At 43.7% G+C, this 27,612-nt stretch overlaps 1 protein-coding gene across 3 annotated transcripts in view; it reads left to right on the plus strand.

Moving 5' to 3' along the window:
* The window catches only part of ITPRID1 (ITPR interacting domain containing 1), a 506,204-nt gene that overhangs the window by 318,293 nt on the left and 160,299 nt on the right, over positions 1-27,612 (plus strand). For all 3 annotated transcript variants that reach the window (XM_069215173.1, XM_069215186.1, XM_069215179.1), the window contains one exon: positions 6,515-6,717. In XM_069215173.1, coding sequence (XP_069071274.1) covers positions 6,515-6,717 — 203 coding nt within the window. The remainder of the gene's footprint in view (positions 1-6,514; positions 6,718-27,612) is intronic.

Genomic DNA, 27,612 nt, shown 5'->3' on the forward strand with positions numbered 1-27,612 from the left:
ATGCCAATGAAAATTTTTAAATGTCTCCTGACCAATACCCACAAAATCATCACACATGTCCTTGTCACAAGCAAGCTAGAATGCGTGGACACTCTATATGCTGAATCAGCAACCAACTTACCAGACGGCTGCAGACTCTGTCTCCAAGGGCCACGCAGCAACAACCAAAAATCTCCTGCAGCTGGAGGGGCAATTTAATTACACTGCCGCTGACAGACACCAACCCATTTGGGCATTACTGTTGCCAGCCGCCACTGACACTAACATGCTAATGACGTTACAGATCTGAGGTTTAACACAGAAAACCAACTGATTTAGCTCTAGACTCTGTTTGCATCCTGTTGGTGCTTGCACGCTGCCGAATGCCAGGGTGGGACTACAAACCCTAGCAGGCTCCTGAGGAGGGAAGAGAAAGAGGCACCCATTCGCTATAAAAGCATTTTGCTTGGCCCGCAGCGTGGGATGCGCTGGACTCTGTTTACACCCTGTTGGTGCCTGCATGCTGCCGCCTGATGTGCTGGGACTACATCCCCCTGCACGCTCCTGAGGAGGAAGGAGAAAGAGGTACCCATGCGCTATAAAAGTGTTTTGCTTGGCCCACAGCATGGGACGTGCCTGGGCCAAGACCAGGCCTGTCTACGCCCATCACCAGCTTGAGGAGGCCAGGCTGGGCCACCCTCTTTTTTGCCTATTTTTTAAGGTACAGATTAAGCTTGCTGGGCGGTTTTGGTGGGAGCCTAAAAGTGCCAAGGGACATAATGGTGAAAAAGATAACAATATTGTCACTGCCAGAACCTATAGTGGGCCCCATTAGTTCGAACCCTCGTTCTACTCTTGATGGATTCCTCCAGTGGGCGGTGGGGTATTAAATAAAGAAATAGAACTAATGGAAAGAAGACTATTGCTGTCCTCACTACCAGCCGCTGCAGGTACATTTGTGGAGGGAGCGCAGTCCTTTATAGAAGAGAGTAGAGAAACCCAAGTACAGTCACATGCGCTGGATGAGTCAGTTAATTTAATATTGTTAGAAGGCCAAGTAAGACCCCTCCTCTGCTTCAGAATCCGGAATGGCACACTCTGAAACTCCTAAACCAAAATGCAGAAAAAGAAAAGGGATGGAGTGTGACCTGAAAGCAAACTAATCTTGTTTCGCTCCCCTGAACCGCCCGCAGGCTTCTTGTCCAGACTTGCCACAAGCTGTGAAACCTGACATCACTAGATAGACTCTGTTAATAGAGGCCACTTGTACTGCTTTTACAACCATCCTTAACAAAGCCTTAGCCCCCATAATATTATGTCTGAGTCAGATTGAGGAGCATCTTCTTGCCCTGCAAAATGACACAAGCAAGGCAAATTCTACTCCTGGCCACAGTGCTCACAGCACTACCCTTAACAACAGGGAGTGATCCGGTCCAGGACCATGAGGTCACGGATGTCCCAGTTTAAATACTTTCCAGTAACTATCCTGGTAGACAAGGAAATTATGAAAGGCCATTAGGATTGAGCATTAGGAAGGCCCCAAACCCTTTCAGTCTTCAGGATGGTGCACAGAATATCATAGTACACTAGTTGGCCCAAAGTGAAATTGCAAGGCCCGCCAGAGACTTACCAACTTTTGCAAAGAGCGCTGCTGAGGTCAAATACCTTCCAGTTACCTCCTTAATCCTCCCCTTATGTTGTGATAATGAAAGGCTTCCTGCTCTTAAAAGATGGATTAAGCAAAGATCATGACTAATTAAAAAATAAGGTGGTCCACTGGCTAAACAAAAATTAGTTGAATCTGAGACACAACCACATAAATCATGTGCAGAGGGTCGATTGGGTGGGACTACCCCAACAGAAGATACCGCTGACACGGTTGTGGTCAATATTAGGAGCAAAGAGATGGCAAGACAGACTTAAGATAACATAAAACATAGGCATTCATCAACCCATATTGAAGCCTTTCTGCTAGCCTTCTTCTATAGACCGATCAACATAACCTAACACCCGACCCCTCCTAGGCTTCCTACTACTTTTGCAGTGCCTACTTCAAACAAAATTTATGCTATTGCTAATTTAGACCAAATTGATTGACTCAAACCAGCTCCCAAGTGATGCCGAAGCCCTGCCTCCTCACACTATCAGGGTTAATGATTGTGCTGCACCACGGACTGCAACTGGAGCTGGGGTTGCACACTGATTTCTTGGAATGTAGCTGGGCAGTTGACTATGTTAGACAATCCTAATTGGCCCAGTTTTATAAAAAAAGAAATGGGAGACATCATGTGTTTGCAGGAAACCTGGATGCAAGACATTGCCCACATAAACGGGTTTCATGTCTTTTGGGAGCCAGCTCGACACTCCACAGCTGATAGAGCAAAGAGGGGCCTGGCAATCCTGGCATCAGTCTTGCTTCCCGCTTCTAGTGGTCCGGGGTGTGTCTTCTCCTTTGTCTTTAGTTTTTTTATTGCCTGGTTGGGGTGACTTTGATATCTTGGTGGTCAATTTTTATTATAACAATTTAAAGAATATTAATTATTGACAATTTTGTGATGTCTTTTCTATCAAAATCGAAATGTAAAACAATGCGTGCTCTGGGCTATGGATTCTTAACATAAGTGGTGCAAGGTAAAATGCAAAACAGGCTTGTGGTCTATCGAACGAGGGTGGATGAAACTCCTACCCATTTCATACACTCCCCATATGTGAATGACCTAAATAGTCTCATCTTAAAACTTGCTTTAGAACAGTGAGTGATTTAATATCTGATGCGAGGGAAGGAAACTTATTCCACACTTTTACGGGCTGCAATGCTGGTAGCACCATTGATTTTATTCTCATGTCTTATGATTTGGTCCCCCTTATTCAGGACTTTACAGTTAAAACACATTGCTTGACCGACTATAACCCATTTGTCTTATCTTTGAATCTTGAGGTAAAAGTTGCAAACATGGCAAGCAAAGCAGCAAGATAGTCGCAAATAGAAGGAGCCCAAAATGAAATGGGGAATGTTTTGATGTTAAAAAGCACACCAGGGAAAGCCTCAGGTCCAGATGGGGTCCCTATAGATGTTTAAAAGTCAAATATAGAGCTGTGGGCCCCTTTAGTAACAACAATTTTAAGGAATGTGGCAGAGGGATATATCCCCGCACCACAGAAACTTGCCATAATTGTCCCGATTTATTAAAAAAGGTGATAGGTCCCCTCTGACATTTTATAGACTTAACTCATTAATTGATTCAAGCATGAAGGTTCTGGGAAGAGTGTTATTAGACCACTTGGAACAATGGGCATCAGAAAATAAAATAATGTCAAATGCGCAATTTGGGTTTATGCCGGGGGTCAGTACAATTGACTAGTGCTTTAATTTGTAATTTTTATCTGGTAAATATGTTTTAGCTAAAAAAGGGTCGCTCCACATGGCCTTTATTGATTTATTGACCACATTCAGTCTAGTAAATTATCATAAACTTTGGGCCCTGATGGAGGAGATGGGAGTAGAGCCAGAACTTCTAGCGTTATTAAAGCATTTACACCAGGATCTGATGTTCAAAGTGCACTTTGGGCCTCAAGGTGAACTGGCTCCTCCTATAAAAGTCACACATGGAGCAAGTCAGGGATGCATCCTTGCACCTTTCCTATTTTTGCTGTACATAAATGGAATTGCCAAACACCATTTGGGAAAGACATCCCCAGGATGAAGGGCCTTCAGTTTCTGATTTTGTTGTACGTGGATGACGCCGTGCTAGTTGCTTGCACAGGCAATGGTCTACAAACTGTATCAGATGGTTTTTCAAATTACATGACCATGCTGGACCTTAAAATAAATTATGGTAAATCTTTTGTCATGATGTGTGGGCCCCGTAACACAAAGACCAAAACTTTCAAGATGGGAAGTACAGTACTGAAGAAGGTACATCATTTTAATTACTTAATTTAGTTTAGTTCCTCCTTGGCTTGGATGTACCTCTTAACAAATTACTTCTAAAGCAATATTTAAGCAATTTTCAGATTCTCCCAGAAATTAGGTCAAAAACCTGTTGAAGAGCTCATTTACTAGCATTAAATTAAATGTATTTCAGCAGGCTCCTACAGGGCTGGCAAATGGGGTTATACAAATATAGAATGCCTACAAAAAGTTCAAAATTAATTCCTTAGGAGATTACTGCGGTTTCCCCAGAGTTCGGCTACTTTGATTTGCCATGAAGAACTTGGGCTTCCTTATTTAGCAGACTCCCTAAGACTCGCTCCTTTATTGTATTGAGTTAAGGAATGTTTAAATCCTGAGGCCTCTTCAGTTTGTGCCTCTAAATCCAACTGCCTAAGCCTTACAAGGGTAGCTGATATTCCCTGGTTGTCTTACCTTAAGAAGACTTTCAAAGTGATAGGTTTAAAAGAGATGTATGATAATACAACTACCATCACTATAGAGACAAAGAAATAGGAAAAAAAAACTATATCAACTTATTACTCAAATATTAGGCTCAAAGCATGCCAGCATTGGTAAGCTAAGCCCCACTGTCAACAACAGAGGGCATGGAACCTTACCTCTCCTGGGTGACAAATTCTCTCTATTGCTGGTATCTCTCACTTTTAGGATTCTCCATGATTCATTTGGCTGTGGCCTTCCGAACTCAAAACTATTAGACCCATAACTTACCATCATGCAGGTGCGACCAATCTTCGGTTCAAAACACATGCCATTTTTTGCTCTTCTGCTCTTTATATGAGTTCAAAGGCGTTAGTTTTTAATACCTATACTGCAGAGAGCAAACATTAGACCTCATGGTTTATGTTACCCGCAGAGCTTGGGGAATGAAGATGCTTGGTGAGCAGTCCTGAATGTTTTAAGAAAATCTGTGTTACTTTGAAAGCGATACAGACAGGTTTCTCTGGGTCAATATACGAGGGAGGCGTAAAAATCAGTAAGTTGGGGAACTGAGGAGTGGATTGTCCCATGTGCTAATTTTCTTTGTTTTCATAAGCAGTAGTTAATGAATGTAACTTTCATAATATACATCGAAATGCCAATAATTTGCCCTCAAGTGTTTCTAGTTGAGCATGATTTTAATTATTTATTAATATCATCTATTTATTTATCACATTCATGCAGTATTGTTGATGAAATGTGATTCTGTTTTAATGATATGCTTTTATGGATTCTCGCAGATCCGAATAAAGGTTTTGTGACTACTGACTGCAAACCCTTTAGCACTAACTAGTCAAAATTACTATGTACCTTTCATGCCACACACATCACACCACACCTCAAGGGATGCCACTGGCTCCTTATACACAAACAAGCAAAGTTTACACTCTTCATTCACACCTACAAAGCACTACACAACATTAGCCCCAGCTACCTCAATTACCATATATCATTTCACAAACCCACCAGACACTTCGGCTGGATTTTTACTTGCACACATCCCATGCATATGCAGATCTGGCAGTCAGGCCTTCTCCTACCTCTCTCCTAAGGCATGAAATGACCTGCCAATACACATCAGAGCCTCCTCCTCAATTTTTAAGTTTGGCAAGAAGCTATAGACCTAGCCCCTCCCACCTATCCTAGGCTGGGCTAGTCCACAACTGCTCAGCACGAGGATGCCCTCTCGACTGACATTGCTTGTGACAAATCCTCATGACGGCCCAACTCAGAAAGTATTTTTGTGCACCTAAGTTCAGCTGTGTGAAATAGAGATAAAGTTGGTGGAATTTTTCCGTGAAGAGCACTTGTGAATGCTGATTTGTGAAGTTCAGTTGTTATAAAACACATACTTTGTCATTTTTCGTTACTAGATTATTTTAAATATCCCCACTGATGAAGGGATACATTTTTCTTAGGGACACTAAAATGGGGAAATATTGAAATTGAATGCTTTATACCATAGCAGAATGAACTGATGACAATCATAAGTCTGGTGCTTCTTATGTATTTAGTTCAAAGAACACAAATTAGAAATGAATTGTTTATGGACTGTTGCGATAAGGCCCTGAAAAATACAAACATTTTTGGATTAGCAAATTTACACGAGGAACGATAGATACATTTATATTTTAGAACACCATTCCATCTTCCCTATCATCTCTCCTGTGGCCTTGATAGTTTCCTGAGGTTCTGTGTATTGTTCAATGCAGTGTGTGCACTTCATTGTTTTAAAAGTATCTCAACCCCCAAAACACCACTGGAATCCCATTCATTGTTTGAAACAGCAGTGCATATATACTCAATAGTGACCAAAAATAGATGCAACTTTTATTGCTGTTCAGTGACTTAAACAAATGATATATTTTCTTCAATCCATACTAATTTTCCTATTTTCATCTCCATAATGCTACTCACAATGTTGTTTGAATTTATCTCTTTCAAAGTAAATGTGTGCTGTTATAGTTTCTTCGTCATTTTGATTGACATTAGCAATTGAAGTTATATATGTTTAGCAAAATGCCAAAATGTGTCGTGTGACATTGATTTTACTTAACTAATATGAAACTAATGATTTTAATGATTTGTTTGTCATTGACACAGCATCCCTGAGCTTATGAAGCACTGGGAAGCGGACCCAGTGGAACTGCTCCTAGACTTAGGGTTTGGTAAAGAGGAACCGGACATCACTACTAGAATTCCATCTCGATTTATCAACAGTACTTCCTCGTCCAAAGGAATCAACATCCGTGTCTTACTAGAAGCCCAAAAGCAGCGTATGTCAATTGAGAACCCTAATCTATATGGTGAGCAATAATACAGAAATATCATATAGTATGGCCATAGAAAGACAAGATTTTCTTTATTGTTTTGTATCAGTGAGAAGAGTGTCTGGACATGCCCAGGATTGTGTTATGTCTTCTCATAAGGGCTACTAGAATACTGCAATTTCTAATTCAGTTTCATCCATGTTTGTCATGTGCTCTCTCAGTTATTTGGTCTCTCAATGCTTTTGTGCAGCGGTACCATCTGGCTACAGCCATGGGTTTGGCAGGTGTGGATGGCTTAAAGGGGAAAGAGGGTGCCTGAACATGCCCTGACCACTAAACGACACAGAATGACTGTAGGTCTTTCCCTGCATATGGGGTCTACAGAGTGGTAGACCTTGTTACCTGCCATCCAAATCCATGTGGAGTATGTATATGATTGATTTGTGTTTGTGGGGTGTAATGCAGTTGCTTTATAGGTTTTTGGATCCTCCGCTCAACCCACACCAGATTTGAAAAAGTAGTCTGCTTGATTTCTTAAATTACTCCATGTTGCGTAGGGGGGGATTATTGCCCTTCTTAAGTGTTGGTGGGTGATTTTGCTGATGGACTTTGCTAATAGCTTTTATGTAGTTGTTCTTCATCTGAGTTTAGGACAGGCATACGTGTAGCTTAGCCTTACTTTGTCATTAGGCACGGTATTAGCTGTGTCGTCTAGTTCAGCTCTAGTAATACAATTTATCTTGATTAGTTCAACATCACTTATATCCTTAGTTTCCATGTTTTGCTGTACCTATGTTCAATCTCAGTATTCTGGAAGCTTGGCTCTCTTTCTTGTAAAGACCTGCTCTGTGGTGTGGTGTAATATTCGATAGTTCATGGGATGGTGGATCAAGGGCTGTTGTAAGGGGTCAGTTTGGTGTGGTGAAGGTTGAATAGTCAGCACAATGGAAAGGAAGATGAAAGGTAAGTAGTCATTCCTGTGGGAGAGAAGCAAGGTAAGCACGGCAGCAGACAGACTGTAACATTCAGAATAAAACACAGTCAGAACAGATAAAGAAATACAACACAACTCAAAAATGACAATGCATTCTCTAATGATTGCATTTGGTCTGACAGAGATGTTCTGTATCAAAGCTCTACGAAAGCCATATTGTGCTTTAGGAAAATTACAGGGACAAATTTAGGAATCCAACCACAGTCAGTCATTTGATTAGTCTCAATACATGCATAAATATTGAGCCAAGTATAACTATAAGAAACTGGGGGCCAGATGTAGCAAAAATCCAATTTGCGAGTTGCAAATTGCGAGTCCTTCCGACTTGCAATTTGCAACTCGCAAATTTGTATGCAGAACGGTGTCTCAGACACCGTCTGCGAGTCGCTATGGGGTCGCAAAGACCCACCTCATTAATATTAATGAGGTGGGTCGCAATTTGCGGCCCCATAGCAACTATGGGTACTCGCAAACATGGAGGCCTGCTGTAGTCAGCAGACCTCCATGTTTGTGACTGCTTTTAAATAAAGCAGTTATTTTTTTTTAAGTGTAGCCCGTTTTCCTTAAAGGAAAACGAGCTGCACTTAAAAAAAATCCGAAACCTTTAGGTTTGGTATTTTTTCAGAGCAGGTAGTGGTCCCTTGGACCACTACCTGCCCTGAAAAAATAATTTGTGGTCCAATCCCATGGGGACCCCTTCCAATTTGCGAGTGGGTTACCATCCACTTCAAGTGGATGGTAACTGCGACACCATTTGCGACCGCATGTGCGGTCGCAAATGGTATTGCATACCACTGCGAATCGCAAATAGGAAGGGAACACCCCTTCCTATTTGCGATTCGGAAATGCATTTTGCAAGTCGGTCCCGACTCGCAAAATGCATTTCTGCATAGGAAACACGCATTTGCGAGTCGCAAACGGCAAATTTTGCCGTTTGCGAGTCGCAAAGTGTTTCCTGCATCTGGCCCTGGGTTCTTACTTGAGGGGTTGGAAACCTACTCAGGCAACAACCACATTGCTTTTCAAGGTGGGCAACAAAAAGTAATTAAATTAACCTTTGGCACAAAGCAGTCAGGCTTAACTTAGAGGCAATGTGTAAATTATTTATGCTGCACACAAAGAGTAATAAAGTGAAAACACAGCACAAGAAACATCCCAAACCAATTGAGAAAAATTTAGTACATTTTATTGGATCTGACAGTCTTAGGGTGGTCTTCCTTCAACTTTCTGCCTGCCTAGCTCCAGTTCTGATCTCATTTTTGCTGATTTTAAGACTCTGCACAGTTTCCCACTGTTAGTCAGTGCTAAAGTGCTCGTGCTCTCTCCCCTAAACATGGTAACATTGGCTCCTACCCCATTGGAATATTTAATGTACCTATTACGCCATAGGAAAGTGTTCAATATGTGCCCAGGGCCTGTAAATTAAATGTTACTTGTGGGCCTGCAGCACTGATTGTGCCACCCACATACGTAGCCCCTTAAACATGTCACTGGCCTGTCATTGCAAGGCCTGTGTGTGCAGTTTTATTGCCACCTCAACTTGACATTTAAAACCATTTGCCAAGCCTTAAACTCTCCTTTTATTGCATATAAGTCACTCCTACGGTAGGCCTTATGTGACCCACAGGCAACGGTGCAGTGTATTTGAAAGGCAGGGCATACACTCTAAAAGTTTTACATGTCTTGGTGGTGAAAAACTCCTAAAGTCATTTTCCACTGTACGAAAGCCTGCTCCTCTCATAGGCCAACACTGAGAATTCCTTAATGTAGTTTTAAGCTGTAATTCCTCATCAGAAAGGAGTAGCTACATAATGTTTCATATCTTTGAATGGTAATGATAAATCCTCTTTACTGGTAAAGTCAGATTTATCATTACTATTTTAGATATGTCACTTTTAGAAATTAGGACTTTGTCTTAGTGCTCTATGTGCCTTACAGCCTGTCTCCAATCCAAAGGATTGGTCCGTGTTGGGTGACAGCTCCCCTTGTGCTTTCCATCAAGACAGCCATAAAAACAGGACACTCAAATGCATCTGCATTCATCTGCATAATGATGTATGTTCCTGAGCAGGAAGAGTGGTGGGGCTCTCACTTATACTTCAAAGGGTAGTGGCCTCACACCACACAAAGGACTGATTACCACTTGCAGATCTCCTAGCAGTCAGGACTTGGCTAAAAAATGGTGCACTTCAAAACCACTCTTTGAAGTCTTCCCCACTTCAAAGGTACATTTGGGTATAAGTACTGGGTCTCTAACCTCATCAAATCAGAAACGTCTGGACCTAGAACTGACCCTCTGTCAGAAGTACTGCTGTGCTGCCAAAGAACTCAACTGGACTACCTTTCCGCACGGACTGCTTTTCTGCATGTTACCCTGCTGCCTGCTGCTCTCTGACCCTGCTGGAAGGACTCTGCAAACCCACCAGAGTGATATCAAAGGGCTTGCTGGCTTGGGCTTGCCCCCTGTTCTCCTGCAGTCTCTGGGAGATCAAAGACGGCCCACAAATCTCCTGATGTGCCCGTCTCTCCTCTGTGAGTCTCACATTTGCCTGAGGTGCCTCCTCCAAGATTGGGTCTCAGACATGGGTTCTAGCAGCTGAATTCTGCCAAAATCAGCACATTGCCCCAAATGCGGAAAGAGAATCAATGCTTTGCCCTGAGCGCAGCAGAAAAATTGGTGTATCACATCTCTGGCAATGACACTGTGGCTGCCGGACAATGTCGTATCACATTTACCTCAACAGAGCCTGCCAACGATACAGGGACCCAACTGTGTGGAAAATATTGATGCATTGTGCCCCCAGCATTGCCAAATTGCTCCACCAAAGGTACTATTTCAGCAGGCCATGCATGGGTTTTGTAGCCGGCCTACCCTCCATCGCATTTGGCTTGGATTTAGGATTTGCACCAGTCTCTCGTGCCCTCAAGTAACCTTTTGACAGCTAGTAACTTCTAAGCACAGTTTTCACATTTAGGGGGTTATTCCAACTTTGGAGGAGGTGGTAATCCGTCCCAAATGTGACGGATTTACCACCAGCCGTATTACGAGTTCCATAGGATATAATGGACTCGTAATACAGCTGGTGGTATATCCGTCACTTTACCGTCACTTTTGGGACGGATTACCACTTCCTCCAAAGTTGGAATAACCCCCTTAATCTTTCAGAATTCATATCTCAAATTCCATTGGATTGATTTTTGTAATTTTGGTCTTCTTTTAATCAGATAAATATTCTCTATTTACCTAACGTGGTGTGGGGTCTTTTTGTGCTGTTTTCACTGTGTTATGTAGGGGTTATTGCACAAATATTTTACACATTGCCTTCTAAGTTAAGCCTGCCTTCTCTGGCCAAGATACCCGAGGGTGAGCACAGAATTTGTTAGGTTGTGTTGTGATTTGACCTGACTAGAATTGTGGCCCCTGCTTAGGTTGCATACCTCTGCCAAATAGAGACTCAATTACTAACATTGGCGATCAGTGGTGAGGATAGGACTTCTGTTTGTGCAGTGCTGTACAATAGCTATGTGTACACTACCTATCCACATTTAAAGACCATTTTAAATGTTTTTTCTTCTGCAATTTTCCCATCATAATACATCCTATACATCATGTCTCTGACTGGGTCTACAAGTGGAGCCATGGAGTTTGAGATGGCTAAGCTGGAGTAGTACACAGTTAAGCAGTTGAAAAGCATTTGCAAAGTGATGGTGGTACCTGCCTGAGGAGCCATCAAGAAGGTTGACTTTCAAATGGCGCTGAGGGCCTGGGCAGATACCTGCTCCCAATAGGATGATGAATTGGGGGAGCCTGGGAATGGCTCTTCCGAGGAGCTACCTGCAGCAGTTGAGGGGAACACCCTTGGATTTGTGCTACCTGTGAGGACAGGAAGCAGTGTCTCTAGCCATGGCCTGACCCCAGAGTAAAGGAGAGAAGAGAGAGAATTCCAGCTGCAGTTGGCAAAATTAAAAATGGAGGTAGAGGAGAAGAAGGCTGAGGCTGAAAGAGCCAGAGAAGAAACTTTTGTTGGCTCATGTACTGAGTTTGAAAGAGGTGGAACACAAGGCGAGGCAGGTGGATTCCAGCAGTGAGGTTGACAGTATACATGCAGTACCTTATGGAGATAAGAAAGTTCGTATACCAAAGGACTTTGTGCCCAGTTATGTGGTCGCAGATGAAATTGATAGATGGTTTACTGCTTACGAAGTTGCACCTAAGGTACACAGGGTTCCTGAAGAGCACTACAGGGGTGGGCTTGTGGAAACACATGCCAACACTTGGGAGGGACGCACATTTAATATTAGAGGTTGGGGACCAGACCAAGTACACTCCTATGAAAGTAATTTTGATTGGCAAATTTGGACTGACCCCGGAGAAGTATTGCCAAAGATTCAGGGACAGTCAGAAGCTACCCAACCAATCCTGGGTAGATTTCATTGATTTCTCCAGTAAGTTACGGAATGGCTGGAAGCAGGCAGCAAAGTCAATGATTATGGTGGGTTGTACAATTTAATCTTGAGGGAGCACATGCTCGGTATTTGTTTTGCAGAGTTGTGCCAGCACGAGTTGACAGCTGACTGATCACAGGAAGCTTGCTGAGCAGGCGGGCCTCTGGGCTAGCACCAGAGTGTCTAAAAAGGTATCTGGGGGGACACCCACAAAGGTGGTCAGGGTTCCCACCAGAAGAAAGAGGGGGAGAAAAGGCCCCCAAAATATTTCCCAAGAGAGTAGTGGTAACCAGTCCCAGTCTGAGTGGGCAGACACCTGGGTTAGCTAGTGTATCACTCGGGGAGGAGACAGTTCCAGCTAGTTTTGGGGAACCGACAGATGTAACTCTAGTATCTGTCACAGTGCCCTTTCCTCGGGATCTGCACGCTGCTGAACAAAAGGCCCACCTCCAGGCGTCACCAACTCAGAAGGCTATTATAGCACAGAGTTATGATGAAACCAGGCGGGGGGAAGGGAATTAGGGTAGGGAACTGCAGGGGGAGAACAAATATGCATACATTAATTCATAACAGTATAACTCACCAATAGACTCTTGAATAAAGGCATCTCCGTGATATCAGATTGAGACCCTTTGTGATTTGGACGTAGCCCCTTCTTTGAATCATGGAACAAGAACAAACTGCAACCTCTAAACCTAGAGATGGCAAGAGCTTTGGACTATGGTCATACTCTAAATATCAATCATGTAACAATTATGCATTCATAAGATAAACGTTTGATCTCAGCCTAGAAATTCTCAAAGACTTAAATATATAACTCACATATTATGCTTCCCAAAAAACAATGAAACTATAATTTGCTTATCTCTGAAACGTTTTCACATTTACTAACTAGGCCTGAAAGTTTACTCTTTGAACTTGCATTGTTTTTTGTTCATTAGGCAGAAGCGCCTTGCTTGTTGTTCATGAAGCGCTTTGATCATCATACATGAATCGCTTTGTTCATTATACCAAAGAGCGCTTCTACTTGCTTTGTCTGAAGCGCTACGCTCGTTATGCCAAGGGGCGCTTTACTCATGTGGCCTGAAGCATTTTGATACTCGTGCCCACATCGTTTTACTCATGTAGCCTGAAAAGCTTTGATTGCCGTACCAAGGGCGCTTAACTCTTGTGCCTTGAAGCTCTTTGCTTGTTGTGCTAAGGGGGTGCTTTTACTCATGTGGACTAAAGCGTTTTGATCCTCGTGCCAAGACCGCTTTACTCATATGGCCTGAAACGCTTTGATTGTTGTGCCAAGGACACTTCACTCATGTGGACTGAAACGCTTTCATTGTCGTGCCAAGGGTGCTTTCCTCATGTGGACTGAAACGCTTTCATTGTTGTGCCAAGGGCGCTTTACTCATGTGGACAGAAACGCTTTAATTATCGTGCCAAGTGCGCTTTACTCATGTGGACTGAAACACTTTGATTATCGTGCCAAGGGCGCTTTACTCATGTGGACTGAAATGCTTTGATTATCGTGCCAAGGGCGCTTTACATGTGGCCTGAAGCGCTTTGCTCGTTATGCTAAGGGGCGCTTTACTCCTGTGATCCGAAGCGCTTTGATCGTCACGCCAAGGCCGCTTCACTCTTAGAACTGGAAATGCTTTGCTTGTTGTGCTAAGGGGTGCTGTACTTTTGGAAGTAACAACTTCCTTCAAGATTGGCCTCATCAAGACCTTACCGCTTTGAGTACGACCTACTCGTATCTGAATTCACCATGGAAACAAGGATACTCCAACTTGCTGTCAATCTGCCATACAGGAAATCTGCTATTCTTCAGAGGAACCCCCACAAGGTCTGACTGCATCAAAGTCTTCAGAATAGTGAGCAATGTGCTTGGGTGTGGCTGGGCTTTATAGGCCTGCCACACCCCAAGGATGCTGCCTCTAAAAACCTGGGAATTGTAGTCCCTTCATAGAATAGCACTGATAAGTGCATCTTGTCCACCAATGCCCTGTCCCTGCAGCTATATGAGCTTTACCACAGGGCAGGTGAGGCTGATGACCACTTTTAGAACAGGAAGGGATGACAAGCTCACAGCCTTATTCCTGACAGTATTCCTGGGGTATGTATATATGGCACCAAATGCCCACATGCCTGCCAATGCTTCCAATAATAGGCAGTGGGTCACAATTATTGGGCAACAGGTGGAGGCTCTGCGTGACACAGGACCCAGCATGACAACTGTCAAGTGTCAGCTGGTGTCAGCAGAGCAGGTCCTACCATCCCACCAAGTCATAGTCGCTGACAATCCACCAGTGTCTCTGGTTCCCTTTGAGTGGGGGAGGTCTCTGGTACTCTGAAAGTTGCTCTGAGACCTGCCAGGCCTGTAAATTGTCTGTTAAGAAATGACCTGGAGCACAATACCTGGAGGGATGTAAAACACAGGTGTCAATTGGAGATGATGGGATTGCCTGAGTGGGTCTGTATGACCACACAGTCCATGGCTGACTGGGAAGGGAGTCAAGGGCATCTTGTGCCTGGAACAATGGCCATGACAGCTGCCAAGGACAGGGTCAAGTGCCACAGGAAACTGACCCCTGAAGTTCCCTCTGTGGAGTTTGGTGGGGTCCCTGAACATGAGGCCCCTGAGCCAACCTTGGAGGACATCATCGCCCTAGGTGACCTATCTGAGCTTGCTGGGTGGCAAGTTGAGGGTGGGCCCACCAGGGAGGAATTCTGTAAAGCTCAGAGAGCGTGTCCCAATCTTGAGAGCTTGAGGCAACAGGGGTCAGCCCATGTAGAAGGTGAAGCCTCTGGGGATCACCTAATCTACTGGGAGAACGATCTCTCCAGTGAGGCTAGGGCTCTGGGTACAGGGGCAACCCACATGCTGGTGATCCCCCAGTGTAACCAGGCCTTCCTACTGGGCTTGGCTCATGACATAACCCCTGGCAGGACATGTAGGGCAAGACAAGACCTTTGTCAGTCTTGCAAACAACTTTTTTGGCCAAGAATGAGGACAGCCTCAGATACTATGTTCTGCAGGTCCCACCTGCCTGGCCAGTGGAAAGTCAGGCAAAAAGCTGAAAGCTCCCCTGATCCCACTCCCCATCATTGGCACTCCCTTTGAAAGGATAGCAATCAACGTCATTGGTCCCTTGGAACTCAAGACAGCCCTAGGCAACACGCTACCCAGAGGCAATCCCTTGGACGACAGTGACTGCACCTGAGGTAACCAGAACTCTGTGAGCTTTACACGTATTGGTTTCCCCAAAGAAATAGTGTCTGACCGAGGCACTAAATTCAAGTCTGCGTACATGAAGTCCATGTGGGATGCGTGTGGTGTAACTTACAAGTTCCCCACACCCTATCACCCCAAGCCAGTGGCCTAGTTGAGAGATTGAGACATTCAACAAGCCCTTGAAGGGCATGATTGCAAGCCTACCTGAGGCCTTGAGTCATAAGTGGGACGTCCTCTTGCCTTACCTTCTCTTTGCTTATAGGGAGGTTCCACAGAAAAGATTTGGGGTTCGCCCCTTCAAACTTCTTTATGGACACACTGTCAGAGAACCTCTGTACATTGTCAAGGAGGGGTGGGAGAAAGCTCCCAGGACCCCCAACAGGATATGGTCAACTACATGTTAGCCCTCCGAACCCAGATGCACCGCTTGTGGAAAAAGGCTAAGAGCAACCTCAAGGCCAGCCAGGCTATAATGAAATGCTGGTATGACCTGAAGAACATGCTGGTAAAGTTTTAACCTGGCCAGAAAGTATGGGTCATGGAGCCAGTAGAGCCCAGAGCTCTCTAGGTCTGCTGGCTTAGCCCATATGAATTCAAGGAGCGTAAGGTGGCGACCACTTACTTAGTGGACCTCCAGATCCCTAGAAACACCCTAAGGGTGCTCCATGTCAACAGACTCAAGCCTCACTTTGAGAGGTCTGAAGAGAGCATGCTCCTTGTGACAGATGAGGGTGTGGAGGAGGAGAAAGAACCTCTCCCTGACCGCCTCTATTCACAGGAACAAAATGAGTCAGTGGAGGGTGTCAACCTCTCTGCCACCCTGACCCCAGAGCAGTAAGGTGACTGTTACCGGTTTCTGGGACAGTTTGCCTCACTGTTCTCACTCACTACTGGGCTCATACTTCTGTGTGTCAATGATATTGCCAGACAGGGGAGACAGCCCCACATTTACAGGTTATCAGATAGGGTGAGAGACAGTATCAAGGAGAAGGTCTCCAAGGTGTAGCTGTAGGGGTGGTTGAGCCATCTAACAGTCCCTGGAACAGCCCGTGGTGTTGGAACCAAAGGCAGCCCCACCGGGCTCCAAACCAGAACTTCCATTCTGCCTGGATTACAGAGGCCTCAATTCCATCACCAAGACTAACACACACCCCAACCCCAGAGCTGATGAGCTCATTGACAGGCTAGGCATTGCCAAATTCCTCAGTACTTTTGATTTGACATCAGGGTACTGGCAGATCACCTTGACTGAGGGAGCAAAAGAGAGGTCAGCATTCTCAAACCCTGAGGGCCATTACCAATTCCGGGTGATGCCCTTTGTTATGACGAATGCCCTTGTTACCTTACAATGGTTGGTTAACAGGGTCCTGTCTGGTAAGGAGGCTTTATATGCCACCTATTTAGATGATATTGTCCTCTATAGTTCCAGCTGGGAGGAACATCTGCATCACCTCCAAGAGGTGCTTCAGGGCCTGCAACAGGTAGGCCTGAGAATGAAGGCCTGCAAGGGCAAGATTAGGCAGGGTTTGATGGTGTACTATGGACACCAGGTAGGTGGTGGCAAGGAGCGGCCCCTCCAGGCCAAAGTTGAAACCATCATGGCCTGGCAACCACCTAAAACCCAAACAGAAGAGAGAGTCTTCTGAGGCCTATTGTCTACTACAGGAGATTTGTTAAGGGTTATGGCACCATTCTTCCACCATTTACTTAGCTGACTTCTAAGAAGCAGCCCAGGTAGGTGATCTGGACAGAGGGTTGTGAGAAAGCCTTTGATTCTCTCAAGGAAGCCATGTGCACAGCACCTCTGTTCAGGGCCCCTTATTGCTCTAAAGAAGTCATTGTGCAGACGGGCGCTTCAGAGCATGGCATAGGGGAGCCTTAGCACAGATGAATGAGGAGGGCTTAGACCAACCGGTAGCCTTCATAAGCAGGAGGTTACTTCCACGGAAACAGAGGTGGAGTGCCTTTGAAACAGAAGCTTTTTCTGTGGTCTAGGCACTGAAGAAGATGAGACCATACCTGTTTGGGACTCACTTCCGGGTTCAGACAGACCACAGGCCCCTCAGATGGCTCATGCATATGAGGGGTGAAAATCCTAAACTCTTAAGGTGGTCCATCTCCCTATAGGGAATGGACTTTATGGTGGAACATTGCCTGGGGACTGGCCACTCCAGTGCTGATGGTCTCTCCATATTCCTCCACCTTAGTGAATTGAGCTCCCAAGGGGGTGGGAGGCTCCCCCCACTTTCAGCTAGGGGGAACACATGTTAGACCTGATAGACTTAGGGTGATCTTCCCCCAACTTTTTGCCTGTCTCACTCTATTTTTCTGATCTCTTTTTTGCTGGTTTTAGGACTCTGCGTACTTCACCTCTGCTGACCAGTGCTAAAGTGCCTGTGCTCGCTCCCCTAAACATGGTAACATTGGGTCCTAACCAATTGCCATATTTAATTTACCTATAAGAGAGTGAGCACAGGATAATTTAGGCTTTGTTGTAACGCATACTGACTAGGATTGTGGTCCCTACTTTGACAGGGTGTATACCTCTGCCAACTAAAGAACCAATTTCTAACAGATTTTAATAAAGGAAATGATACCAGAAAGAAAGTGAAGATGGCACCTAAAAGCACAAAGTGGCACTTGCGCTGTTAGAATAAGGGAAAGTCACAAGTTCTAGCTGACTGCAATGGAGTGCTGGTTGAATATAGGGACCAGGTTAGTCCCGTAGAAGGACTTCTTTTTTAAGTCTGGCACAAAGAGTTACCTTTACATTGGGGAAGGCTGCGAGGAGGAGACTGAGAGTTGTAGACAGTCAGTGATATTGTGCAAAGAGCAGGTCACGTGTTGTGGACAGTCACCACTGTGGAGAGATGAGCCGGTAAAGCATTGTGGACAGTCATTGCTGTAGCTTTGCATTGGCTATTATACCGGGTTGTTGGTGCTGGTCTTTCATTCCAGATCATCACTAGAAGGTGCTGTTGGCATAAAGAGCAGTTCCTGTCGGAACCTCGCATTAGCAGTCATTATGAACGGCAAAGTCTTTGCATGCATGGGCCTGTTGTTGGTCAGGAGGAGCTCAAACTTCAGAATCTTTACCTTTTCTCTAGGAGGAGTACACTCTGATGCTAGCCAAGGGTCTATGATTTGGGGAGGCACCTCTTGGGGATCAGGACTTATCCAGCAGAGGTCAGCAGGGCTCAGGCACGTCCAGTTGCAGGTCCACGCAGGTCTAGTTGCAGCATATCAGCTGGCAGTTGCAGGGATGTCTCTTCTCATAAAGAATGCAGTAAGCTGGAGGTGACCAAGAAAATAATGCTGTCTAAACCTCTATCCCCTGTATCTGTTGCTGCTGATAGCTTCTCAAATCACTCTTCCCAGTTACAGTGTGTCCAAAGAGACTGAGAGTAGTATGGCCACTCCTGGATGGGTTTGTGTCTCCACAAGCTATTCCTGTAAGGCTCTTTATCTACCTTATGCATTTGCACAGAAACCTCATAAACGGCAAACAATAAATAGCCAATTTCTTAGGGCACAGCCCCTCTGGGTATGTGAGTATCTGGACAGCGAAGAAGTTTTTTTTAAACAGGATGAAGACTAAACTGCACAGGTTAATGCTATATATATATATATATGTATATATATATATATATGTTTGATGGCATGTGTAGCTGCAGATACACATGCTTTGCATAAGTCTGGCATCTAGTGTTGGGCTCGGAGTATTACAAGTTGTTTTTCTTTGAAGAAGCTTTTTTGAGTCACGCGATCAAGTTACTCCTCCTCTTGGTGATAGTGGGCATGGGCATCTACTCCTTTGTTAGATTGTGTTCTTTCCGCCATTGGGTTCGGACATGTTCCCTCTTGCTTCGGTAGATCTCAGTTTGGTACTATCTGAACTTCTCCATCTTTTCTCTAAATGTTGGTATCGTTTTTCGATCACGTGTTTTTGACTATACTCAATCCGATTGTATCATCGGATCGATTAAATACTGTTTCAGGTGACCGCGCCCTTCTCTGACCTACTTTGACACAGGCTGATGGATCGGACTCCGTTTCGCTTTTGCACTCTGTGCCACACCAAGTTTCCCTACACCGACCAACACTCAGTGTGCAACCTCTGCCTCTCTCCCGATCACAAGGAGGAAACCTGTGAGGCGTGTCGATCCTTCTGCTAAAAGAAAACTCTGTGGGACCGAAGAGAGCATCGGTTAGAGATGGCATCCAAGTCGACCTAACAAACAACCAACATTTTCCGTGAGGAACAAGCGCAGACTGCAGTTTCCATTGCAGATTCTGATTCCGATCGTGACTCCGATGGGGACAGCCAAGTGATTCCAGCGGCACAGTATGTCAGTACGCCAGCCCCTTCCCATCACCAAGAACAAGCCAAAAAGTCATCACAACTGGTCTTGGGTCCATCACTGCTTGCTTGCCATGGCCAGACCCAAAAGATAAATCTTGATGACCAGCCCTCGGGTTTGGCATCGAAAAAGACCAAAATGCATTCAGCGTCGACCGAACAGTGTTCCACACCTGTTTCGGGATCAACTCAAAGAGTGGAGGCCTCCACCTCAGAGCCGAAACATCCATCTTCCACCTCAGAGCCAAACTACCCAACATCCATTTTAGAGCCGAAAAAGCTTCCATGAGTTTCAGAGCCGACATTCTCGGCCTGATTAAAACAATCGATCTCCAAGTTTTGGGAGCTCAAACCTGTGGGGAAAAAATATGCTCCAACTGCAGAAGAATCATCAGACATTAGGCCCATACTTGAAGTGATGGATGATAAACAGCGCAAAATCTAAATCCATAAGGATACTGGAAGGATTATTGCTTCTCCTCCTTCTACAATTAAAAGGAAACTATCTTTCCAAGAGACTTTGGAAGCTGAGCCTTCACCTGCCAAGGTTTTCAAACACAAGGAGAAACCAAAGGCAGTACATCAGCCTTCACCACCACATTCTCCTTTGCTTCCCACTTCTCCACCACTTGATACTCCACCACCACCGCCTTCACCTACACAGTTTTCTCCGCAATCCCCTGTTTCTTCGCATGGGGATGACTTGGGTGACAATCCATACAATGTATACCCGTGGGATTTCTATGACCCAGACCCTATTCCATCTAATGATCCTGATGTATACCCCACTAGGCCATCTCCACCTGAAGACACCACGGCCTATAATCAGGCCATTGCTAGGGCAGCTGCATATCACAATGTGCAGTTGCACTCAGAACCCATAGTGGATAATTTTTTATTTAACGCACTATCCTCTACACACAAAGAGTACCAATGCCTACCAATGCTCCCAGGCATACTTAAACATGAGGATGGCATTTTGAAAGAGCCAGTAAAGGCTAGGATACTTACACCAAGGGTGGACAAGAAATACAGAGCTGCACCATCACACAACAATTGCCACCTGATTCTATTGTTGTTAGTGCAGCAAGAAAAAAGGCAAATGGTCAGTCCACCGGGGATGCTCCTCCCCATAAATTTGATGCAGCAGGTAACTCAAGCTGCAAATCATTGGACAATTGCCAACTCCCAGGCTCTTTTAGCCAGATACGATAGAGCCCATTGGGATGAAATGGAGTATCTCCCACGGAACAGGTAGTTGCAGAGGGACAGGCTATCTCCAACAACCAAATTAGATCTGCCCTAGATGCAGCAGACACCGCAGCTAGGGTTATTAACACTAGTATAATCAGAAGGCATGCTTGGTTGTAATCTTCAGGGTTCAGACCTGAGATACAACAAGCTGTACTTAATATGCCTTTTAACAAACAGCAGTTATTTGGACCAGAGGTGGATACCACCATAGAGAAATTAGAAAAGGACTCTGACACAGCTAAGGGCATGGATGCCCTTTATACAACATTTGTTCGGGGTACTTTTCGCAGGTCCCACTTCAGAGGGGGTTTTAAACCATCGACATCCGAGCCCTCTACGTCCCAACAAAAGCAGGGACAACAATATTACTCCAGAGGGTCTTTTAGAGGATCCTACAGAGGAAACAGCTTTTGAGGTAGAGGGAAATCCACTGCCACAAGAAATACCTCCACCTCATCAAAACAGTGACTTTCCCCACATCCCCCCACAGTATACATCTCCTGTGGCAGGAAGCCTGGAACATTTCTACCATCAATGGCACAACATTACATCAGATCAATGGGTGCTGTCAATTATCCACAATGGTTAATGCCTAAAACTCATCTCTACTCCATCAAACATCCCCCCTTGCTCCCACAGGCTTTCTCTGGAACACCTCATTTTGTTAAAACAAGAAGTACTATCACTTCTACTCAAAGGCACAATAGAGATCGTACCTAGCCCTAAACAAGGGACAGATGTATATTCTCTATACTTCCTCATACCACAAAAGGATGTTATTCTCAGACCAATCCTGGATATCAGACCCCTCAATCAGTACATTCTCTCAGAGCATTTCCACATGGTCACTCTTCAGGATGTCAATCCGTTACTACAATAACAGAACTACCTGACAGCATTAGATCTAAAAGATGCTTACTTTCATATTCCCATACATCCAGCACATCGCAAATACTTAAAATTTATGATAGGAGACAAGCACTACCAATTCAAAGTGCTACTTTTTGGGATAACAACAGCACCAAGGGTATTCACCAAATGCCTAGCAGTGTTTGCAGCATACCTCAGAAGGCAACATATACATGTATTTCCCTATCTGGACGACTGGCTCATAAAAGCCAGCACCATTCAAACTTGTCAACAGCACACACAATACACAATCGATACCCTACACAGTCTAGGGATCACAATCAATTACCAAAAATCTCATCATCAACCAGCACAAACGCGACCATATCTGGGAGCAATTCTAAACACTCAGTCAGCATTAGCTTACCCAAACCAACAGAGAATTCAAGCTTTCCACAATCTCATATCTCAGCTATAATACAATCAAACTTACACAGTAAGGTTTATCAAGAAACTGTTGGGAATGATGGCATTGTGCATAGTAATAGTACCCCATGCACATTTAAACATGAGACCCCTACAACAGTGTCTCTAGCAGCAATGGTCTCAGGCACAGGGTCAACTTCACGATCTAGTGTGGCTGGACTGCCAAATTTACAACTCTTCGCAATGGTGAAATCACACCAACTTATCAAAAGGGCAGCCATTTCAGGACCCTGGGCAACAAACCATAATCACCACTGATGAGTCAATGACAGGTTGGGGAGCCCATCTCAACAATCTTACTATATAGGGAGAATGGGACTCAATCCAACAAATTTACCACATAAACCACTTGGAATTGCTAGCAGTTTTCTTAGCACTCAAAGCATTCCAGCCACAGATCACACACAAAACAGTGTTAATAAGGACAGACAACAATATATGATCTGCAAAAACAGGGGGGTACACACTCATCTCAATTGTCCCTTCTAGCACAGGCAATTTGGAAGTGGGCAATTCACAATCGCATTCAACTACTAGCAGAGTATATCCCAGGGATCCACAACTAACGAGTGGACCTCTTAAGCAGGACGCAGCAACAAATAAACAAATAAACAAACAAACAAAACAAGTAATTCAACAGTACTTTCGTTTGTGGGGAACACCACACGTAGACCTCTTTGCAACAAGCGGAAACACGAAATTCCCAAACTTCGCATCAAGGTACCCACACCATTGATCCAAGAGCAATGCTCTATGGATCAATTGGTCAGGGATATTTTCTTACGCTTTTCCCCCTCTCTCACTAACTACATTTCTGGTCAACAAGATCCGTCACACCTCCCTCACTATGATATTCATAGCTCCCTCATGGGCATGTCAACACTGGTACATAACACTTTTGGATCTATCTGTAGACCCACATCACAAGCTCCCAAACAGACCAGACCTATTTACTCAAAACAAAGGAAAAATCAGGCATCCCAATCCCAGTATGTTCAGCCTAGCGATTTGGCTCCTGAGGACATAGAGTTTGGATATCTACAGCTTCCATCAGAACATATGGACATTCTAAAAGAAGCACGTAGACCTACAACTGGACAGTACTATGCAGCTAAATGGAAATGTTTTGTATATTACTGTCAACCCAAAAACAATGATCCAATTAAAGCAGCATCAGTACAGGATATTGTGTGATACTTGCTGTACTTAAAAAAGCAAATCTTGCATATTTATCTATTAAAATTAATTTAACAGAAATATCAGCCTACCTCCAAAACAGACAGCATACTTCTCTGTTTAGAATTCCTGTCATAAAAAGCTTTTATGGAAGACCTTAAAAGAGTTATTGTACCTAGAGCTCCACCTGCTCCTGCCTGGAATCTTAACATTGTGCTCACAAGGCTTATGGGACCACCATTTGAACCCATGCATTATTGCACTCTTCAATTTCTCTAATGGAAAGTTGATTTCCTAGTAGCAATAGCGTCCTTAAAGAGAGTTAGTAAAATTCAAGCAATCACTTTAGAAGAACCTTTCTTCCAAATTCACCGACACAAAATAGTACTTAGGACAAATCCAAAATTCCTACCCAAAGTAATTTCAGCATTTCACATCAGTCAGGCAGTGGAATTGCCAGTCTTCTTTCCACAACCAGATTCAGTTGCTGAAAGAGCTCTTCACATTCTTGATGTCAAAAGAGCTCTCATGTATTATATAGACAGAACAAAAGATTTCAGAAAATCTAAACAACTTTGTGTTGCTTTTCAGCGGCCTCATAAGGGTAATCTCATTTCTAAACAGGGATTAGCCAGATGGATTAGTAAAATGTATTCAAACTTGCTATCTGAAAGCTAAAAGGCAACTATTAGTAACTCCTAAAGCACATTCTACTACAAAGAAAGGTGCTTCAATGGCATTCTCAGGAAATATACCAATATCAGACATATGCAAAGCAGCCACTTGGTCCACACCACACACATTTACTTAACACTACTGTGTGGATGTGCTATCTCGCCAACAAGCAAATTATGGTCAAGCAGTGCTTAAAACACTATTTCAAACTACTGCAACTCCTACAGACTAGCTACCGCTTATTTTAGGAGACGACTGCTTTTCAGTCTATGCAGACCATGTGTATCTGCAACTACACATGCCATTGAACAGAAGGTGTCACTTATCCAGTAAACGTCTGTTCGTGGCATGTAATGCTGCACATTCACATGAGCCTTTCCTCCTTTCCGGAAGTCTGTAGCCGTTGCAGTACTTTCTTTATGTAAATATGTATATACATTCCATGGACATCTTCTTTTTTTGCTATATATATATGTACATATGCATTTCTTCACTCCTTGCTTCACCCTCCTGTGGGAAAACAATCTAACAAAGGATTCGATGGCCAAGTGCACTATCACTGAGAGGAGGAGTCACTCGATCTTGTGACTCGAAAAAGCTTCTTTGAAGAAAAACAACTTGTAACACTCCAAACCCAACACTAGATGGCGGACTTATGCAAAGCATGTGAATCTGCAGCACTACATGCCATGAACAGATATCTACTGTGAAAGTGACATTTTCCATATATATACACACACACACACACACACACATATATATATATATATATATATATATATATATTTATATATATATATAATATACTGTATATATGTCAAATAATAATGCAGATTGACATAGTTTATTTGAGCTTTCTGATTTTACTTTGCTCTTATGTGCTGTCAGACCCAGGAGGAATTGAAGATAGAAACTATGTACATCTCACAAAATGTTGCTGTATCCCACCAATGTGCCTGGAGCTCTCTGGTAATTGGCAGATATCTCACATACCTAGCCAATGGCAGAACGGTTTTTCACAGCAATGGAGTAGGATCATGCTACAATTGATGCACAATGGTGGCATATTCTGTTACAGTGATTGTACTTTCTGTATAGTTCAGACAGAGTGATGTCTGACACAATGCGCCACTAAAATCATCAACGGGTTGCCTATGCTGATGAAATGGGGCATGGCGAGACCTTCATAGACTGTGAAGCATATTTACGCATTCCCTAAAATATTGAATAGAAAAATGACAGGACCCAGACCATGCACTGGTTAGCAAGAGCAGCATTATGGACCCACAGTAAAATACAGGGCTTAGAAGAATATGCGTCTAGAAATTTAAGAGGTACTTCCAGAAGGTGTAGAGCAGACTCGGTTTTGGGATATTAAATGTACTTACTACAAAAGATTTTATAGTCCATAATTGTACAGTATATAGAATACCTAATAATAAATACCTGAAGTCATAAATGTTTCCAATGTTTTCATGTCACCATCACCATACCCCGTAACCAACTGCTGATGCCTTTTTTCTGAACCACTAGTTCCTATATATGGATAATGTTTTTGTTGCATCTTTTCTGCCTGCGTACTCTTCTCATTGCTGTTAAGTTATTCTGGTTCTTGAGGTTGTGTACACCATGTTTATTACAGTGTTTTGATTTATATATGTATAGATGGGCTGATTTTCCGTGTGACACCTTTATCCTCAAGCCTTGTCAAGTTTATATCGGGTACTACCAGGTAGGAAACATACCCGACAATACTAATCCAACCGAAATGTGGGTCTATGCCCTCTAACCTTTAACCTTGGGACTCCTGATGATGTTCATCTACTCTCAGTTTCTCAGCTCAGTGGTTCTATAAGCAGAGCATGAAAATCAGATTCTTGAAAAATACCCGGACGTCTAGTATACATCGAACGCCTGTGCCCACCACGAAGCTGCAATCGCAGTCTAAGGCACCACAGATATGTTTGTTACATACAATGGTGCGAAATCAAATGTTAGAACATTGCCAAATTGGATTATTTGCACAGTATGCTTCACAACGCTGACAGTGAAGTAACCGGGCCTGAAACATCTTCAGTGACAATTTAGCTAACTAGTGAGAATAGCAGATGAGCAACCATAGGAAATGGCATATTGCATTCTGTCGTACACCTTACCACTACTAACATGTCTAAACCAACGCATCTAAACCATCAAGGCAACCTACTTCCTTTCACCTGTTTCCTAAAATTCCTCCTGGTGTGTCTTCAAGGCGCTGCTGGCAAATTTGTCTGTAGAAGATTCTTCTGTGCCAGTCTTCCGAAACTGTGTATGACTATTGTCAAACAAGCTTTAATACAAATATGTTAACAATGCACAACAATGTCTAACAGTAGAAATGCATTGTCTCTCGGTAAATAACAATGGAATCTGTCAAAGGTGTAATCTGTGAAAAAAATCATCTGTACGTGCAATTTGCAGACCTGATCAGGGGATCAGATCTCTGGACACTATACACAGAGATGCAACTTACCAGTGTGAGGAATGTGTAAGTACAGAAGGTTTTCCACAGGTGTGCCAATGTTCTTTTTTTTCTTCTTTTTACAATGGGGTTGGGTTGCAAAGTTCATGGTGATTGGTCGTCAAGCATTTCAAAGGGATTCCGAGCTTCACTTCCTCTGTACCTAGGGCTGAGACAAGGGGTGCTGTGTTAGGAAATATCATATTCGTTTAAAAGTCCCTGCTGCAGAGTTCCTTGCATGTCCAGCAGTTTTCAGGTAACAATAAAAATGTTAAGATAACTGTGGTTATTAATGTTCTTGCTGGAGAGAGATTGGAGATTTGCCTAGTGGCAGTTTAGACTCATCATAAAGTAGCGCAGATGGTTAATATACGTGCTGTGAAGAACATGTACCACACATCACAGATCTGTATTTATGAGAATAGCTCAGTAGGCCACTGTTATTGTCACAGAGATCCTTTTGTTAATTGTAGTTCATAAGTTACAATCCCAATAGAGCACCTATGCACTGTCATTAGAGAGCGGCATTCAAACTGCATGGTTTTGGTTAGGGAGTTATGTTTTCCCCCACTTTTTTAGTATCCTAAAGTTGCTTAAAATAGGGTTGTTTTGGAGAAAAATGCTTTCCCATTAGTGAAGCCAACCCCCAACCACTATAGTATGCTTTAAATCCCACATTTGTGCTTCTCCAGACCAACAATCTTAAAATATACTGCCTACGCAAATGAATGACATGTGATTCCTACACCCTATAATCCTCGTTGTTTTATGTAACATTTCCTATATTCTCATTTACACACGTATGATTCGATGTCTCTGTACATTTTATGAGTGATGTAAAGTGCTCTGACATACACTGGTATGAACAGCGCTATAAAACAAATGAAATCCATTTGCAAGAGGGCTCTTGAGAGAAGAAGGGCACTGTTAGATGTGGAAGTGAGGGAATCTGTGGAGAATTATGA

The sequence above is a fragment of the Pleurodeles waltl genome, chromosome 2_1 (assembly GCF_031143425.1).
Source record: "Pleurodeles waltl isolate 20211129_DDA chromosome 2_1, aPleWal1.hap1.20221129, whole genome shotgun sequence".
NCBI classification, from domain to species: Eukaryota; Metazoa; Chordata; class Amphibia; order Caudata; family Salamandridae; genus Pleurodeles; species Pleurodeles waltl.